At 39.9% G+C, this 19,638-nt stretch overlaps 1 protein-coding gene across 1 annotated transcript; it reads left to right on the top strand.

Annotated features, from left to right (window-relative positions):
• Positions 1 to 4,793: 4,793 nt before the first annotated feature.
• LOC107781480 (derlin-1) lies at positions 4,794 to 16,129 on the top strand. The gene is made up of 7 exons (XM_075225389.1): positions 4,794 to 4,962; positions 10,041 to 10,176; positions 14,253 to 14,326; positions 14,625 to 14,718; positions 14,927 to 15,055; positions 15,166 to 15,326; positions 15,624 to 16,129. The coding sequence occupies exons 1-7, from the start codon at positions 4,946 to 4,948 to the stop codon at positions 15,847 to 15,849; spliced, it is 837 nt and encodes a 278-aa protein (XP_075081490.1). The 5' UTR covers positions 4,794 to 4,945; the 3' UTR covers positions 15,850 to 16,129.
• The last annotated feature ends 3,509 nt before the right edge of the window (positions 16,130 to 19,638 follow it).

The raw sequence follows: 19,638 nt of genomic DNA on the forward strand, positions 1-19,638 counted from the left end.
TTTAGATATTTTCAGACTATTTTGGTCTAGTTATGTTTTCGAAACAAATGTAGTATTGCTCATGACTTAGTGACACCCGAGGTCGGGAGTTTTATTTTTGTTTTGACTTTACATATTTTATAGAATTTCAGTTAAAATGGTATTATTTAAGGTTTAAATGAAATGTTGAACTATCTTAGAAATGTGTCGCCTAGCCTAGTTTCACGATATGCGCCATCACGATCGGGTCGGTTTTGGGATCGTGACACCTACTTCTATACATAATTAAATCATCATATATTCAGTTCTTTAAGAAGCAAAACTTAACTTATTTCTTACTTTACATAGCCAAAATTCTACCAAATATATGAATAAAAATATGTAATTGGCTGAATTGCCACCAATAAGGTGTTTACTAATATTTACTCAAATTACATATGTATCTTTTAAAAATTTAATCTATTTATCCTCTTTTCCTGAGTAAATAATAAGCTTTAGAGAAAGTGAACAGAGTTATTTGAGAGATTATGGAATCATGCAGATCGAGAACCCCTCTTTGTTTAAAAACTTACTTACTGTTAATAGAAGAACATGTGAAATATTTGAAGAAACTACAAAAGAAAGAGTCATTATTAGAATTCAGTAACAATATTTCAAAATACTTATGCGAGGAAGTCCCTTCCAAATGACATCACTTCTTCAAATTTTATTTGCAACTATACTGGTGCGTTATCATCCAGCCGATGTTAGAAAGTTGTGAAAAATATATTACATATAAATACTTTAAATTACTTTGGAAGGATACATGACAATTCATCAGATACTTAATTATAATCCTTATGAAAAATATATTACATATAGATACTTTAAATCACTCTGGAATGATACATGACAATTCATCAGATACTTAATTATAATCCTTGGTGAAGTTATTTCTTAGAGAGTACATGCAAGAATATAGAAAAATCTGATATATCTTGTGACGACCTGGCCAGTCGTCTTATGAGTCGCCGCTCTATTTTTCATATTTCTGCATTGCTATGCTTTAATTATTCGTGTTATGTGGTATCAGGTTGGTCGGATCGAGTTCGAAAAGAATTTTGCAAGGTTTGAGACACTTAGTCTCTTTAGAGTGAGTTTAAGTTGAAAAAGTCAACCAGATGATGACTTATGTGTTAGAGTACTCGGATGTGAGTTCCGATGGTTCGGTTAGCTTCGGGAGGTAATTTGTGGCTTAGGAGTGCGACCGGAATGAATTTTAGAGGTCCGTAGTAGATTTAGGCTTGAATTGGCGAAGTTAATATTTTGGCGATTTCCGGTTGATAGCCGAGATTTGGATATAGGGGTCGGAATGGAATTCCGAGAGTTGTAATAGCTTCGTTATGTCATTTGAGATGTGTGTGCAAAATTTCAGGTCATTCAGACGTGGTTTGGTTGGGTTTTTGATCAAAAGCGTATTTCGGAAGATTTTAGAAACTTAAGCTTGAATCTGATGTGTTTTGAGTGATTTGATGTTGTTTGAGGTGTTTTGACGATTGGAAAAAGTTTGAATAAGGTTTTAGGATATGTTGGTACTTTTGGTTGAGGTCTCGGGGGCCTCGGGTGAGTTTCGGATGGTCAATCGGACCATTTTAGAGTTTGGGAGATTGCAGAAAATGTTGTTCAGCTGTTGCAGGGATTTTACCCTTCGCGTTCGCGAGTGGAGCCTCGCGTTCGCGAAGAGGTAGTTAAGGAAGGCTAGAATTAAGCCTTCGCGTTCGCGAGAAGGGCTTCGCGTTCATGGAGGGCTAGCAAGTGGTGCATCGCGTTCGCGAGAAGGTCTTCGCGATCGCGTAGAGGAAATTGGGTCAGATGGGTTTGAGGTCCAGTGTTCATCGCGTTCGCGGATGAGTGAGCGCGTTCGTGAAGGTTAAGGTGGACGAAGCATCGCGTTCGCAATGGTCATTACGCATTCGCATAGAGGAAAAGTTGGTCAACGCGAGCGCGTTCGCGAATAAGGAAATATAGGCCTGGGCAGAATGTTTTTAAGTCGTCTTGTTCGCGATTTTGGGGCTTATTTCACCCATAGATGCTCTTTGGAGATTTTTGAAGGAAATTGAAGAGGGATTCAAAGGGAATCGTTGGGAGGTAAGATTCTTGGACTAAAAACGCGATTATTATGTGAATTCCACCTAGAAAATCATGAAAGCTAAGCCTAAAATTGAACAACTAGGGCTTGAGAATTTGAACTTCTGATTGGGGATTTGGAGGACCATTTGGCGTCGGATTTTATAACTTTTAACATGTATGAATTCGTGGGGAGATAAGGAATCTAATGATGTTAAAAATTTCTGAGTTTCGAGAAGTGGGCCCGGGGCTTGGGTTTTGCTAATTTCGGGATTTGTGCCCTTTATTGATGGTTTTCGCTTGGGCTTTGTTCCCTTAGCATATTTTGACATTCTCGTTCTGATTTTGGATAGATTCGACGCGCGTGGAGGCCGATTTGAGGGGCAAAGGCGTCGCGAGCTAGAGATTTAGCCGGTTCGAGGTGAGTAATGATTGTAAATGATGTTCTGAGGGTTTGAAACCCCGAATTGCACATCGTAGTGCTATATTGAGGTGAGACACACGCTGGATGACAGACGTGGGGTCGTGCACTATTGGAAATTGTGACTTGGTCCGTCCCGATTGATGATTTTACCTTGTATTTGATTGACACTCATTTGCTATCATCATGATTTGGGCTGATTGCCATATTTGAGCTTCGTTCCAACTACTTGAACCCTTCGGGGGGTTTTTATTACTATTTCCTCACTGTTTTGACTTATTACTTGAACTCATTCATGTTATTTTCTATTGTTTTACTACTCAGCCATTTTTACTTAGTTTTGAGATTTAAATTATATTTTAAATGATGTTTGGGCTGAGAAAAACTGTTTTACTATTGCCCGAGGGGCTTGTGAGTATTTTTGACTGAGTAAGGCCGAGGGCCTAGTTGTGAGGAAACATTGATATTGATTTGAGGTCGAGGGCCTAAGATATATACGCCATGAGGTGGCTTGATTGATATGTGGCCGAGGGCCTAGTTTGATGCCACGAGATGGCTTGTTATTGCGCTTGGGCCGTAAGGGGCCCCTCCCGGAGTCTGTACACCCCAGTGAGCGCGGGTACCCATTGTGATGTGAGATTGAGCCCGAGGAGCTGGTATTGTTCTATGTGATTGAGCCCAAGGGGCTGATACTGTTCTATGTGAATGAGCCCGAGGAGCTGGTATTGTTCTATGTGATAGCCTGAGGGGCTGGTACAGTTCTAAGATGTTTCCCGAGGGGCGGATTGTTGATACTGTGACCGAGGGGCGAGCCTTTATGTGTTTACTTTTCATAATTGACCGTCAGTTTCCTGCTTAAACATTTAAAAAGGCTTTTCGTGAAAATTACATTTGAGTTAAAGGATTCTATCTATCTTTCACTGATTTACTGATTTTAAATATTTTTACTGCTTCATTATAGAATGCTTTGTGCCTTATGTGAATTCTTACCTTCAGTCGTTATTTACATTTGTTACTCACTAAGTTAGAGTATTCGCTTTACTCCCTGCACCCCTGTGTGCAGATTCAGGCGTTGTTGGTACCGCTCCCGAGTGCTGATACCTCCAGCTTCAAGCGGGCTTTCGGAGATTACGAAGTAGCTGTTGACGTCCGCAGCCCGTGTCTCTGCTCCTTTATCATCTCTATCTCTTTCAGACATATGTACTAGCTTATAGACTTAGCAGACTTGTATTATAACTTATATATGCTCATGACTGGTGACACCCCGGTTAGGGTTGTGTTGGGTTATACTTCCGCATTTTATTGATATTATTTGCTACTTCATATTATTAATCATGGTTTAGGCTATTTTAATGTTGATTAACTGTTTAACGTTGAATTTGGGATAGTTGGCTGACCTTGTCTTCACGAGAGCGCCATCACGACTGAGTTCGGGGTTAGGGTCGTGACATATCTAAACTTCATTAGGGGCTAGATAATAATGTTGCATTAGAATATAGAGAAATGATTGAAGAGTAATTTATAAAAATGAATGTGGAAGATTTCAACAATCAAAGCTAAAACCTACACAAGATCGATTTTAAGATTACCGTAAATAGCTGACTCTGATATAGCCGTTTTTTCTTTCTAAATGGACCCAAAATAGCTCAAGAAAAAGTTAATACATAGTGAATTACTCACAAATATTAGATTAGATGTTGATGAATTGTTTATGAAAAAAGTAAACTTTTAGAGCTGGCTTTCATCAAATACCATCAGTAGCTTCAATTGGCAAGAATAGAAATTGTAAATGTAAAATAAAAATAATTCAGCTAACAAAAAATATACTTACATCATGTTGGAAACTGAAAAGAGCATTTAATAAGAGATGATTTGATCTTTCTTCCAAAATAATTGGTTGTAAAGCTCAATGGTGAGAGTATTGTTAAAGATTGCTTGATAAGGAAACTATTTATGTCACTTATGAAAATGCAAATCATGCAAAATACATGACCAAAAAAACTATCCTAACTAGCAAAATTGAATATGGCTATCAACTAAAAAAAATGTTGGTTGCCAACCAGGTGATGACACTTTTTAATAAAAATTGATTTAAATGAAATTATAATATCTTAGAATTCGAGCTCATAAATCTTTAATTGGAATTGAATTCGGAATTAGTACTCTACATAAATTCATTTAGCCAATTATTCAATTTTATTTTATAAGTGGAACTGAAACAAATGAGCCCTTAGCATCCTTTTTCTCAAAAAAGAAGAAGGATCCACTCTAGAAAACGGATCGCCTGACCTTCAAAGAATGATCTAGAAGTTTGAATTAGGGGCGACCTTATTATCAAATTCGTTCTCTCCTCCTCTACAGCTACATTGGAAAAATCTTTTCTCACCGAACAACTAACTTCTCATTCGCAAGCTTGTAATTTCGGTTTCTGAATTCGCAATGTCATCTCCTGCTGAGTAAGTCTCCCTTTATCTTCTCTCTCTCCATGGAGCTATATGTACACACTCATCATTTCACACACTTTGTGTGTAATCTGATTCTAAATTCTATTTTCTTTATGAAAATACTCTCAATTTTATGTTCTATAATTCAACTTTTAGGGCTTTTCAGTGCGTCAATTGGATTGAGGATCCCCAAAACTAATTCCGATCCTCAATTCACATTTTGCCATCAATATGATGGCTTTAATATTTTGGGTGGATAGTTGCTTGCTTCTCCTTAGTACTCCATGCCTCCCATTTTATATGATTTTTTTATAACATTGGTGTCGGGCCAGTTTGCGCGCACCTCAGCTAGTTCCACCTCCCACCAACAACATATATCAGGTAACTCTGTCCACCAAGGCTTGGACATATGGAAAGAAATTACCTAGTGTTTTTGCCTCCATTAGGGTTCGAACCCGAGACCCCATAGTTCTCACCCGCTTCATTGACCAGTAGGCCACACCCTTGGATGCCCCATTTTATATTACGATGTTTAGATTGTGCAGGAGTTTAAGAAAATAAGACTGACCTTTGAAACTTGTGTCTAAAACAAACAATAAATATTTGTGACTATAACTATCTCATTAAGATTAAAATAAGAAGTTTAATGTTGAAAGGTATCATGATAGACTAGAAAAGGAAGGTGTATCACATAAATTGGGATAGGAGTAGTACCAATGTTAAGAACCAGAAATGTTGGATTTTGAGAGAGAAAGCAGTAAATGGCTGAAACTTTGTCTTATAGAGGTCACGACATAATAGAAATGCATAAGTGCGACGGATGGACCATTTGATGCTATTAATGATAATGCATTTCTGCAATTTCATGGTGTTTAATAGGTTGCTCCATTGAGGTACCCCGTTGTTTGGAAGGGAAGATTCCCCATTTTATTACGCCATGGGAAGTATCAAAGCGTACATTTGATATGAGCAGAACATGGCATACCTTAAATTGGATGGAAAGAATATAGGTGATACCAAATTATGTGCTAGCCTGATTATGCTTACATCCACATGTGAGGAGGATGGATCGTAATAAATACTAAAAAGGTTGTATATAAAATACAGATAACACTCTTATTTACTCAAAAAATGTCTAAATGAATACCTTACAAATGCACTCTACTTCACAATTCAGTATGATGCAAGTGTATCACAATATTTTATTCTCTAGTGTTGTCTTACATCTCTTTCAATCTACATCACAATTCAGTATGAGGAAGTAATTCTCCCTACTTCTCACGTATAATTCTCTTTATGTTCCTTCTATGCCTTAAAAACGAGAAAGGGTGTGTCAATTCATAAGCTCATTGTTAGTACCTTGCACCCGCCATTTGAAGATTCTAGGCCTTCTTACCATTCAAACTTGTCAGAGGTTAATCTTCCATTCAAAATGCTTGAATCAAGCATTGATTGTTTCGACCTTGATGTTTGAACCTAAAATTCAAGCATCAAGTATCTAGGACCATAGAAAAATTCAACCATTGCTAATTTCCCGAAAATTAAAACTTCTTAACAAATCTCCACCTTTGTATTTTCTAACATAGTAGACTTGCTACATACAACAACGATAACGACCCAGTGAAATCCCACTAGTGGGGTTTGGGGAGGGTAGTGTGTATGCAAACCTTACCCCTACCCCGAGGGGGCAGAGAGGCTGTTTCCGAAAGTCCCTCGGCTCAAGAAGATGAAAAGAGGCGAAATATTAGTACCATCAATAAAAATCATAGAAGAAATAACAGCATAATAAGAAATAGGACATAGATGGAAAGCACAACAATAACCAATATATAAAGCCCGACTCTAAGAGGAACGAAAGAGTAGTGAGAACTCAACACTAACCACTGGTAGTCTAAGACTAAATCCTATAGACTAGCCTCACCCTGGAGCGTCGTAGAAATATTCACAACTACCTCCTACCCTACAATCTTAATGCTCAACCTCCGCAACTTCCTGTCTAGCTACATGTTGAACAAAATTGACTTGTCAATTTTCATGCCAATCATGTAAAAACAATAAATGATCTTATCAAGTGGTATCACCTTGGCTAGGTCTTACTTGATTCTCTCACTTAATTTTGTGTCATCAAGGAAAATTTTGACCCGGAGCTGCACTCCACCGCCTTTGCACTCTGAATTACCTTTCGGTACCAACTGCATAATTCAACCCAAGGACTCCACTAGACATTCAGTTGTATAGTGCCTGTCTCCATCTTTGCTCTAACTTCTTGTTTAAGAAGTCCTCCCGCCGAAGCTTGCTTTGGCACACTCTTACATCCCCAACAGTAACTCGGCTACTGCATTGTGCTTAATCTTTGAGAGAATATGTCAACTCACCCTATGCATGCATGAGCCTCAACACTTCCCATCCGTCTCAAGAGTAGCTTTTGTGAAGCTTCACTGAGAGAATGATTGAAGTTTTGAACTATAGTAATCGGGATGAAGAATGTTGAGTATGATGCAAATGAGAAGACAATGTTGGTGCCCTCTCTCGACAGTTCAAATTAAACTAGATATTAGCCTGGCTTTAATATTAAGATACCTGAAATTATCCTAAAGGCTATACCTTTATCTTGTCGTATCTATCATTCATGCCTGATTGTAAAAGGTTGAAAGTGTTAAGAATGGTGTTAGGTATTAGTTTCATGGAAATTTCATGTGTCAAATGCAATTAGGGGAAGGGATTAGCCTTCTACAAAACCTGTACCCTTTTTATGTCTATATCTAACCTATAACCAGTTCCACCGGAAGAGAAGAGGAGATTGTGATGTCATTGCTGAAAAACTATTGGTTGTTGCTTGTCATCTCATCCCACACCTAAGTTGCAGTGACTCTTCGTTTTTGGTGCCGCACCCGTCTCAACACGATACAAGTGCGGGTGCGGGATATGTCCCGGATTCGGTCAACTAATTTCAGATACTTTGACCTGAGTCCATCGACAAATTTGGTGGAAAAATTGAGATTTGATTTCTAAAAATTAAAAATAGAACAGATTTAAGAGATGGGAAATGGCATACCTTCAATATTGTAGTAGTGCTGGCTCATATTTGCTGCTTTGTGTTTTAGAAGAATCAAGAATTCTAGGGTTCGTGTTTTGAGTTCGGACTTCTGGTAGACAACAACAACGATATAGATGGAGAGTTGGTGGAAGGCCTTGAATGACTTTCTTTTTCTCTTTATAGTTTTTATTTATTTATTTTTTTATTTTTTTATTTTTTTATTTTTTATACTCCCTCCGTTTCAATTTATGTGAACCCATTTGACTGAGCACGGAGTTTAAGAAAAGAGAGAAGACTTTTGATCTTATGGTGTAAAATGAGGTACATATATTTTGTGTGGCTATAAATCATTCTGTAAAGGTAAATTGTTTCCAAATAAGGAAAGGGGTCATTCTTTTTGGCACGGACTAAAAAGGAAATAGGTTCACATAAATTGAAACAGAGGGAGTAATAATTTTGAATTTTCTTAGCCGAATCGCCGCACCTGTATCCATACCTGGATCCGCACCTCCGAATCTTACATTTAGATTTTGCCGAATCTGACACTCGGATCCGTGCCCGTATTGGATATCCGCACCTGAGTCCGAGCAACTTAGTCCCACACACTTAGATTTTCCTCGCCCTCACTCCCCCCTTCACCAACCAGCGAGTGTCTCTTGTGTCCGTATCTTTAAGAATCTAATCTCCCCAGCCTTACCCCTTACACTTAGCACTTTTTGTTAACTTTTGTTGCCTATTTTATTTTTTAAAACAAAAGATTTTTGCCCAATCTTCTTTTTTTTTTTTGACTTGGTGACTCAATTTTGATTGAAACTTTAGCAATTTCTTTATTCCCTTAAATGAGGAAAATCAAACACAAAAAACATTTAACTAGCGAAGCTGAAATATTTCTTGAAAGACTAAATTATTGGAAATGACTACTGCTGCTTTCTTTTGGGGGCAGAGCATGACTTGGATAACTTATATCTGATAAAATTTAAGTATTTGATACTTTATTAAAAAAAGTGTTTCATCACCACGTGCTGTGCCGTCTTTATTGAAGGCTAATTATCTCCATCTTTATCAATGAGTTGAGCTTGATTATCTGTATTTCAGAATATGACGTGAAACTGATCTTCCTTAAAACTTCTCGCATTCGACTGACCACAAAATGCATGTTAGGATTGAGATCCACATGTTTTTAGCTAGTTCCTTTCTCTTCCATCTGATCCATCTTGCTAAGGCACCTTTGACAGTGTAGAGCATCTCACTGCTTAAGCCAAACAGTTTAAGATATAGTTCCTAGATTTCAAGTCACCTCTGAATAATGAACGTGGAGATGACAGCGCCTTTTTGCGCATGTACCATCTATTGTCCTATTCTGTCCGTTTTGTAAATTATCTTGCCTGACTTATTAAAAAGGAAAAGTTGCATGAGACAAACCTCTTGCTCTTCTGTCGTGAAAAACAGGCCACTTTTATTTGTATTTTGTTCTCCATATTACGAGCAATCTGTTGACCATTTCTATACTACTAGAGAGGTGATGATAACGTGACTTCATCGCGACCTTCCAGTTATTGTACCTGATAGAGTATACCTCTTGTAATTGTCTTCGCTGTCAGTTAAGTTTTGTTGGTAATGGGGTTATTATTCCCCTCCTAAATCTGAGCTCTCAACTCCCAATTGGTTCTGTTGCTGCTTCTTGTTAAGCATTTGGAGACTTTACGTTGTGCTGTGAAGTTGCTAATCTGAGATTTATTTTTCTGTGGCATGTGTCCAAGCGAGTCATCCCTTAGAATCTAATCCTTCTATGATTTCCAAAAAAAAGGAAAAGTTTGAATGTATGTGTCTACTGATTTGAGAAGTCAGACTATATGTGAGAACTGTGGATTGCTGTCCGTCCTTCCTATAATCTCTGGTCTTAAGATTTGATATCTTTTGCTTTCCTTATTTTATGCCATTAGGTCATTTTTAATCTCATATTCTGGTCATTGGTATGAATGCTATCTGCTTTATACTTTATGTTTTCTCTATCAAGTAATCACTGATTGACCTAATTGTTTTCTCATCACAGGTTCTATAAATCACTTCCACCTGTAAGCAAGGCGTACGGGACTGCTTGTCTAGTTTTGACAACTGCATGTCAATTGGGACTGTTTGATCTTGTTGATATTGCATTATTGTATGAGCTAGTATTCTCCCATTTTCAGGTAAATATCCTTTTATTTAATTATACTTCGGATATCAGCATCTTTACGATGCTAACCAGACACCAAAATGTATCATACCTACGAGGCCTGTGACAAGCTTATTTAGTTTGAAACATTCTCAAGTTCCAATGGCTGAATTCTAATATTCTCATGCTTAGTGTATGACTTTGAGCTATCTAAATTGTTATGTTAGTTCCTGTTATTGTTGTTTTCAGTAATAATTTGATGGTTATAGTTTTTAACATAGGATAATTGCGCAATGGATAAAAAAATTGCGCAATGGATCTTGCAATAGATGTAGATATACAAGTATCTCTGATGTTCTTATACTTGGGAGCTAGCCTGCTTTTTTATCACTCACACATGGCTTTCGCTGAAGCTGGGACTGAGACGCACCTTAACTACAACTCCTCTGGCTTCCCCTCAATGATATTAGTTCATGTCAATCTTAAATGGTTCATTTATTGTTTGGTCAAAAATAAAATTGTTGCTTTTGCTCATGCCATAATGTGGTGACTTTCTGTTTCTGCAACTTATCCTATTAGCAAACAAAATGGATGTTAACTACCTCCTCTCAGCTGTTCTCCTAGTCGAAGAACAAATTGTTTCCCGTATGAACCAACCAATTCATTGAGGGGTTGGGGGGGGGTAATTTTGACTTCCAATGACATATCAAATAAGCTTGAGATATGATTATTTCTTATTTGGAACTGCAATTTAAATTGTATAAAGAAATTCTGAATGCTATATATAACTATAAAATGTATCGTGCCTGGTGTGAGTCGTGTGACCAAAGGTGAATTGGAGATTTAAACTAATAGGTCAAAAGTTCTCAAATTTTTGAATATATGGGATCGCAAATTGTTTCTCGTATGAACCAACCAATTCATATTGTCTGAAACAAAATAGACAAAAATAATAAATATGATAAGAAGAAAACTTCGGGTGCTGCAGATCAAAGCATGGAAGACAGCTCACTACTAAGTCCATGTGTAGTGCATATATGCGCCCGTATGACCACATGAAGTACTTGTCTCAGTACCTGCACAATTAGTGCATAAGTGTAGTATGAGTACATAAATCAACGCGTACCCAGTAAGTATCTAGCCTAACCTCGAAGAAGTAGTGACGAGGGGTCGAATTGACACTTACTAGTGACCAAAATAATAAAATACATAAGTAGACATGTATGAAACTCAACAAGTAGCAACGATGCAGGTAAATAACATAATAAAACTTCCAGACAAGAATTATTACGAAATCACCAATACCACAACTTGCCTTAAAGGCACAAGGTCAACCAATACCAATACCACATCAAATCTCAAGTACTATGCATGAGTCTGTCGAGGCGAACGACCCGATTCCATAGGAATAGTGTTACACAATACTGTCGAGGCGAACGACCCGATCCTATAAGAGTAGTTCATAGTACTGACGAGGCTAACAACCTGATCCCATAAGATAATTTACAACACTGCCAAGGCGAACGACTCGATCCCATAAGAGTAATTTACAACACTGCCGAGGTGAAAGGTTCGATCCCATAAGAGTAATTTACAACCCTGCCGAAACGAATGACCCGATCCCATAAGAGTAATTTACAACACTGCCGAGGCGAACAACCCGATCCCATAAGAATAATATAAACACTACCGAGGCGAACGACCCGATCCCATAAAAATAGAGAAACTCTCTCACTCGCGAAACGGAACTACCATTCAACAAATATTTCACAATTTCCAACGTAAGAGACTCGGTCAATATTTTTATTCTAGTCTCAATCTTAGTCATAAATTTAAGTAATCAAGCAAACAAGATAAATTTACATAGCACATTTAAAGCATGATGTGTATCTAAGTCTACCGGGACATAAACATGAATGTAGCTACGTATGGATTTTTGTCACCTCGTGCATACGTAGCGCCCAAATCAAGTAGCACACAACAATTAGCACACCTACGGGGATAATCCCCCGCAAAAGAGCTCTCAAATTCGTCCAAACCCAAGTGGAAAGGGAGAGAAATGAGCTATGCCCTGAAATAAAAATGTGATCTGCCCAGCGATTCCTTTTTCGGGATCGCGGAAAGTCCCTTGCGATCGCGAAGACCAAACTATTACAGCTGACCAAAGTTCTCTTCGCGTACGCAATAGTCCGGTCGCGTTCGCTATGAACAACCACCCAGCCTTCCGCGTTTGCAGTCCCCCAGCCGCGTTTGCGAAGGCCAACAACTCAACTCAGCCTCAGCCTTCTTCGTTCGCGAAGATGGCTCCACGTTCGCGAAGAGGAACCAGATCCTCCATCGCGTTCGCGTGGCCCTCCTTGCGTTCGCGAAGAGCAAAATCTCAGACCCCTCCCCAGCCTCCTTCGCAATCGCGGGACTACTTTCGCAATCGCGAAGCACACCAATAAACGAGCAAACCAGCAATATCAGCCAACTTCAATTTTGCTGCGGGTGGTCCAAAATACCTGAGCCACCCGGGACCTTGTCCAGACTCCAAATGTACCAACAAGTCCAAAACATTCTATGGACCTACTCGAAGCCTCAGAACACAGTAAAATAACATCGAAACCAAGAATCGCACCTCAACATCAAATTAATCAACTTTGGAACTTCAAACTTCTTCCAACTAACTCCGAACGCCACGAATTATACTTAGACAACTCGGAATGACGCCAAATTTTACGTACAAGTCACAAATCACAATATGAACCTATTCCAAGGCTCAGAACCCCAAACGGACATCGATAACACCAAAGTCTACTTCAAACCAAAGTTTAAAAACTCTAAAACCTTCAAGACACTAACTTTCAATAATAAGCACCGAAATGCTCCCGGTCCACCCGAAATTCGATCCGAACATATGCCCAAGTTCAAAATCATCATATAAACCTATTGGAACCTTCAAATCCCGATTTTGAGGTCGTTTACTCAAAGTGTTGACCCAAGTCAAGTTGGCCACCTTAGGCCACTCCTATGGAACTAGGTGTTCCGAATTCAACCTGAACCTCAGAAGCACATACAAAAAGTCTCAAATAGGGGAACAAAGATCTAGAAAGCAAAATGACCAGTGGGTCGTTACACATATGATACCGTTTTACTTTTTTTTCTTAATAGAATCTAAAATCTAAAAATTGTATATAGCCCCTAATTCCCAATCAAATAGCCTCCAATTTCCAACCCTTCGCTGTCTCTCTCTCTTGGCAGAATCCTTCAGTTCAACTTCAAAGTTACATTGCGTCCAGAGTCGTTTCCGCTGCCATTAGCCACTGGCCACTGCCGCTTTTCGTTGGTTGTTGCCTCTCTCACCGAGCCACTGGCCACTGCCGCTTTTCGTTGGTTGTTGCCTCTCTCACCGGCAACCGCATCGTCATGTTTCACTTTGATTTTAATCCTTGTATTGTACAAAAGAAAATCAGTACTTAATTCAACGATATTTATTTGGGTATTTTACGGCATATTTTGTTTCAAGTTTGGGAATTGGGATCCATCATTAGTTTCGGATCAAAATTTTATTATTAACCTAGAATTGTCTTCTTGAAAATTACGTGACTTCAAGTAAAGCAATTTGCTTTGCTTTTACCACTTGCCACTACTACGGTTGAGAGAATTTTTTCGGCGATGAAGTTGATCCGGAGTGAATTACGAAATCAAATGAATGACGAGTTCATCAACGATTGTTTGGTGCCTTATTTATATGTTTCAGGAAATGAAAACTCGTAGAGGACAATTTTAATGATGTATTTTAATTTTAATTTTTATTATTAATAAATATTTATTTTGTTGACTTCTTTGTATATTTGCTTCTTTGCATTTTGAACCCGCATAAAAATCCTGGGTCCCCACTGGTGGGTCCCCATTGGTGCTACATGCATGTACCTTAACAAAAGATAATAGCGATTCATGTTTTTTGTTAAATTACATCATATTAATTGATGTTGAGCCAGTAAATGAAAAATTTGCATCACTTGTTATAAGTGATATCTAGTGCACGTATCTGAAAAGTGTTTAATTTATTTTTTTGGGTTTAATTTTCAATATTAATGAGGATACCGGATGCTACATTTGTTTCAGGTATGGAGATTGATCACAAATTTCTTCTTTCTTGGGAAGTTCTCAATTAATTTTGGGATTCGCCTCTTAGTGATGTAAGTGCCCACAACCTATGTTGCTCGGACCCTCCGAAAATATAGCCGGGTGCGTGTCGGATCCTCCAAAAGTAGTGCACTTTTGGAGGATCTCACACGGGTGCCACAACATTTTGGAGAGTCCGCGACACATAGCCCACAACCTCTGACCAGTATTTTTTCTTTTAAAAGTCTTATTTCTCTAATATGAATCATTTTCTACAGCACTATTAAACCTTGCAATTAGTTATGAAATGCAAAAGATTTTTGTTTTACTTTTTCAAGTATTAATTATGATTATAGCTTCTTGATGTTATAGAGCAAGATATGGAGTGCAACTGGAGAGTGGACCTTTTCAAAGACAAACAGCAGATTTTCTGTGGATGATGATATTTGGAGCTTTGACATTGTTGGTATGTCAACTGCTGAACATTTAGGGAGTGAATTACCCAAGACATGAGCTCCTATTGTGTCTTTCTTAGCTGTAACCTCATACCCTTCCCTTGCTATCGTCTTTATTACTCTACAGTTTGTTTTATAATGAAGATGATGTTTCATTCCTCTGATATGCGTCAAACCAATTTTTCAATTGTTTAACATATTGTCTCCTGCTATGCCTAGGCTTTATCGCTAATCCCCTTCTTCCGCTCCCCATTCTTGGGCATATCACTGGTTTTCATGCTTCTATATGTCTGGAGTAGAGAATTCCCAAACGCTAATATCAACATTTATGGTCTTGTGACTCTAAAGGTATGATTCTGTTCTTTCGTTTAGATACTTCAAGCCTCAGTTGTCAGGTTTTCGTGCTCTTTATCTTAATTTTCCTTTGGTGAAATGTTTCTTCCCATTCCAACTTGCAGGCTTTTTACTTGCCGTGGGCCATGCTCGGTTTAGATGTTATTTTCGGTTCACTAATTATGCCAGATCTCTTGGGGATCATTGCTGGACATCTCTATTACTTCTTAACCGTGTTGCATCCACTTGCCACGGGGAAGAAATTGTTGAAGACACCAATATGGGTGTATCCTTTTGATTGCAGTTTTGACCAATGACCATCTAGATGTTCTCTTAACTGCTATCTGAATTCACCCATGTAGGCATCTTTTTTTCAGAGAAGCACCAGAGAGGTCATTGCAGTTGCATGTTCCTTGCACCATCAAATTTTATTTTGCTGCTGTGTTGTCCCTGGCTAATTTGGTTTTTGTTTCCGATTTCCACCTAGCAAAATCGAAACGTAAAGAAAGAAGATGCTCATTTTTCTGCATTTAGGAAACGAAATTATTCTTTTCTGCAAATATCTTTAACTGGTGATACATAGACATAAGCTGGTTATGCGTTTGAAGATTGGAGCACCTACTGCTACTCCTGCACAACCTGATAATGCCGGTGCAGCTTTCAGAGGGAGATCTTATCGGGTTGGCGAAGCAACAGCTTATCCTGCACAGCCTGATAGGGGTTCTGGTGCAGCAACAACTAACACTGTGCAACCTGATAGCAGTTCTGGTGTAGCATTCAGGGGGAGATCATATCGCCTTGGTGGGTGAGTTGCTGCATTTTCCACCTTCAACCGGTAGCTTCAAGTCAATAGTGAATTTTTATTCACGTTAGCTTGACAATGCAGCGCAAGGCAATTTTTTTTTTGTAAAGTACAATGTTGAAAAGGTGTAATGCTGCCATGACATGTTGAAATGCAGATGAATGCATAACCACCCGTAACCCACCCTTCCTGAGGAAAAACTGATTTGTGTAGAATGGTAGAAGTTTTTACGGAAGGATAGCTGGAAACAGATTGTCAATCCATTTGGGGAAAGAAGAGTTGATAGGTGAAAATTTCTGATTTGGATATTTGCTATGGATTTTCCACGGAGAACGCTGCCAATGAATAAAGGTTGCGTAGTTTAGCAGCTGTTAGATTCATGTTTTGCTTTGAGTCACAGATATTGTGACTCGTATCATCCAAAATCGATTGACGGCCAAAGCCACCGTGAAACCACGCAAGTAATGTCATGGGCTGCTTTCCAGACATGCCCCATGACCCCTTGGCCGCGCCCCATGGCGGCCTAGCAAGCCTCACAATGCCTAGCGCCATGGTCGGCCCCGTGGTCTTGGCTGCGCCAAGTGACAAGCGCGCATGTGCCTCTGTCGCCCCACCGATGCCTCTCGCCAGCGCCCAAGGGCTGGCCAATGACAACAGCGCCGCGCGCCCTGACAATGCCGCGCGCGCAGATCCTGATGCCTCGCCAGCGCCCAGCTGCAGGCCCATTCCAGCAGCGCCTCGCGCACAGACCCTGATGCCAAGCACCAGTGCCCAGCCTCAGGCCAGCACATCAAGTGTCGCGCGCGCCCACAGCAACGCGCGCGCAGACCCGCAAGACAAAGATGCTGCCATCGGACTTAGTTTTTCCTTGTAATAATCTAAGTCCTTTTCATTGTAATCATAGACTAGTTTTCATCATTTTCATTTCAGTATGCTTCTACAGCTTTCTTAGGACTAGTCTTGTAATGTTGGTTTATTTTTTTTAAGCATTATTAAGGGGGACCAAACAATCAAACATTTCAATCAGCATTTTCTGGTGTCTCTCCCCTCGACACCGCATCATTGTAATCAGCATTTTCATTCATCAATAAAATCATCATCATCATTCAAAACCCAATTCTCTCTCAGCTTCCGCAATTGGCTTACGACATTGGTTTTCCCGCACGGCACTGACAATCTAGTCTAGCGTGCGGCGAGGACCTCATTGGCGGACAGCAACCGCACTGACATCGGTTGCTTAGCCTTACGTTGCCCTTCCAAAGATCATCAGGAAGGCGTTGCGTAACAGTAAGCACGCGACTAGGCTCCGAAACATTCAACCTCACGAACCTATTGGCCAAAGCCTGAACATCCAAAGTTAACGGTTTCTCCCCAGCTACAGTAAAAGTAGGCTACCCATGCTCTTCGCCTCCCTGCTCAAAGTATCAGCCAAAACATTGGCCTTCTCGGGATGATAAAGATGGTGATATCATAGTCTTTTAGTAGCTTTAACCACCTTTGTTGCCTCAAGTTCAGATTATTTTGCTTGAATAGGTGCTGTAAACTCATGTGATCCGCATACCATACAAATAATGCCTCAAAATTTTTAGCGCATGAGCAATGGTTCGGGTAGTTCTTCGGCGCATGAACAATGGTTTGGGTAGTTCTTATGTGGTTTCGACTGTCGCAAAGCATAAGCAATCACTCTATCCTCTTGCATCAATACACACCCAATGGCAACATGTGAAGCATCACAATAGGTTGTATAAGTACCCGATGCTGAAGGCAAAACCAGAACTGGAGTTGTAATCAAGGCAGTCTTGAGCTTCTGAAAGCTCTCATTACACTCATCAAACCACCTAAATGGGGCACCCTTTTGAGTCAATCTAGTCAAAAGAGCTGCGATGGATGAAAAATCCTCCACGAAACGGCGATAATACCTGGCCAATCCTAGAAAACTCTGGATCTCAGTAGCGGTAGAAGGCCTGAGCCAACTCTGAACTGCCTCAATCTTCTTCGGATCCACCATTACCTCGCTGGACATCACATGGCCCAAAAAATGCTACCGAATCAAAGCCAAAGCTCACAATTGGAGAATTTAGCATATAACTTCTTCTCCCTTAAAGTCTAGAGCACGATCCTCAAGTCCTGCTCATGATCCTCCTGGCTATGAGAAAACACCAATATATCATCTATAAGCACAATAACGAATCAATTAAGATATGGATGGAACACACTGTTCATCAAGTGCATAAATGCTGCTGGGTCAGTGGTCAGCCCGAAAGACATCACCTGAAACTCATAGTGACCATAGCGAGTTCTGAAAGCCGTCTTCGGAATATCTGAAGCCCGAATATTCAACTTATTGTACCCCGATCTCAAGTCAATCTTTGAGAATACCCTTGCACTCTGAAGCTGATCAAACATGTCATCAATACGCGGTAGTGGATACTTGTTCTTAACTATAACCTTGTTCAGCTGCCTGTAGTCAATACACATCCTCATAAAGACGTCTTTCTTCTTCACAAATAGAATTGGATCACCCCAAGGCGAAACACTCGGTCTGATGATACCCTTATCAAGAAATTCCTGAAGCTGTTCCTTTAATTCTTTCAACTCAACTAGTGCTATGCGATATGGTAGAATAGAGATGGGCTGAGTGCCTGGCATCAAGTCGATTCCAAAATCAATATCCCTTTCGGGTGGCATGCCTGGTAGGTCTGCTAGAAATACAACTAGAAAATTTCTCATTACATGAACCTGTGCAATGGTAGCAGTATCAATACTAATATCCCTAACCAAGGCTAAGTATGACAAACACCTCTTCTCAACCATCCGATGTGCCTTCAGGAAAGACACCACCCTACTAGGAACATGGACCAACAAACCTCTCCACTCCAACCCCGGCAACCCCGGCATGGTCCACGTCACAGTCTTGGCGTGACAATAAAGAATAGCGTGATATGACGACAACCAATCCATGCCCAAATAACATCAAAGTCCAACATACTGAGTAGTAAAAGGTCAACCCTGGTTTCATAACCCCCGATAGTGACCAAACACGTCTACCACAATAGAATCACTAAGAGGCATAGATACATAAACCAGGGTACTCAAAGAATCACGAGACATATCCAAATATTAAGCAAAGTAAGATGACACATACGGATAAGTGGAGCCCGAATCAAATAAAACTGATGCATCCCTATGACATACCGGAACAATACCTGTGATGACAGTATGTGACGCAACACCCCCAGTCCTACCCCGAAAAATCATAACAACGGGCCTAGCCTTCCCCTCTAAAACGATCTCTATTGGCCTGTCCTCCACCCATAGATGGCTCTGCAGGTGTAGCAGTAACTATAGCCTGAGTACCCTGCGGAGGTCCAGCCCTCCGAAGTCTGGGACAGTCCCTCACCATATGCCTGATATCACCACACTCAACATAATCTCTCTGAGGGCGCGACTACTGGAACTAAATCTGACCCGGACGGATAGAATGACCGCTGTAGGCACCCCCTGTAGGAGGTGCACTGGAATATGGATGACCAAAGTGAGTACTTTGAGGTCCCTAAATAGATGGAACACTGTGAGTGACATGAAGTGCAGACTGTACTGGTCGACTGATGAAACCTCTATCGTGACGAGCTGATACTGCTAAGCGGGTACCACTAAACCTTCCAAAATTTTGAGGCCTCTTGGCCTTTCTATCCTCCCTCTCCTATCCACGCACAACTCCAACCTCTGAGCGATCTTCACAACCTTATGAAATAGAGTACCAGTCTCCAGCACCCGTGCTATCCTGAATCTGAGA

The sequence above is a fragment of the Nicotiana tabacum genome, chromosome 11 (genome assembly GCF_000715075.1).
Source record: "Nicotiana tabacum cultivar K326 chromosome 11, ASM71507v2, whole genome shotgun sequence".
Taxonomy (NCBI): domain Eukaryota; kingdom Viridiplantae; phylum Streptophyta; class Magnoliopsida; order Solanales; family Solanaceae; genus Nicotiana; species Nicotiana tabacum.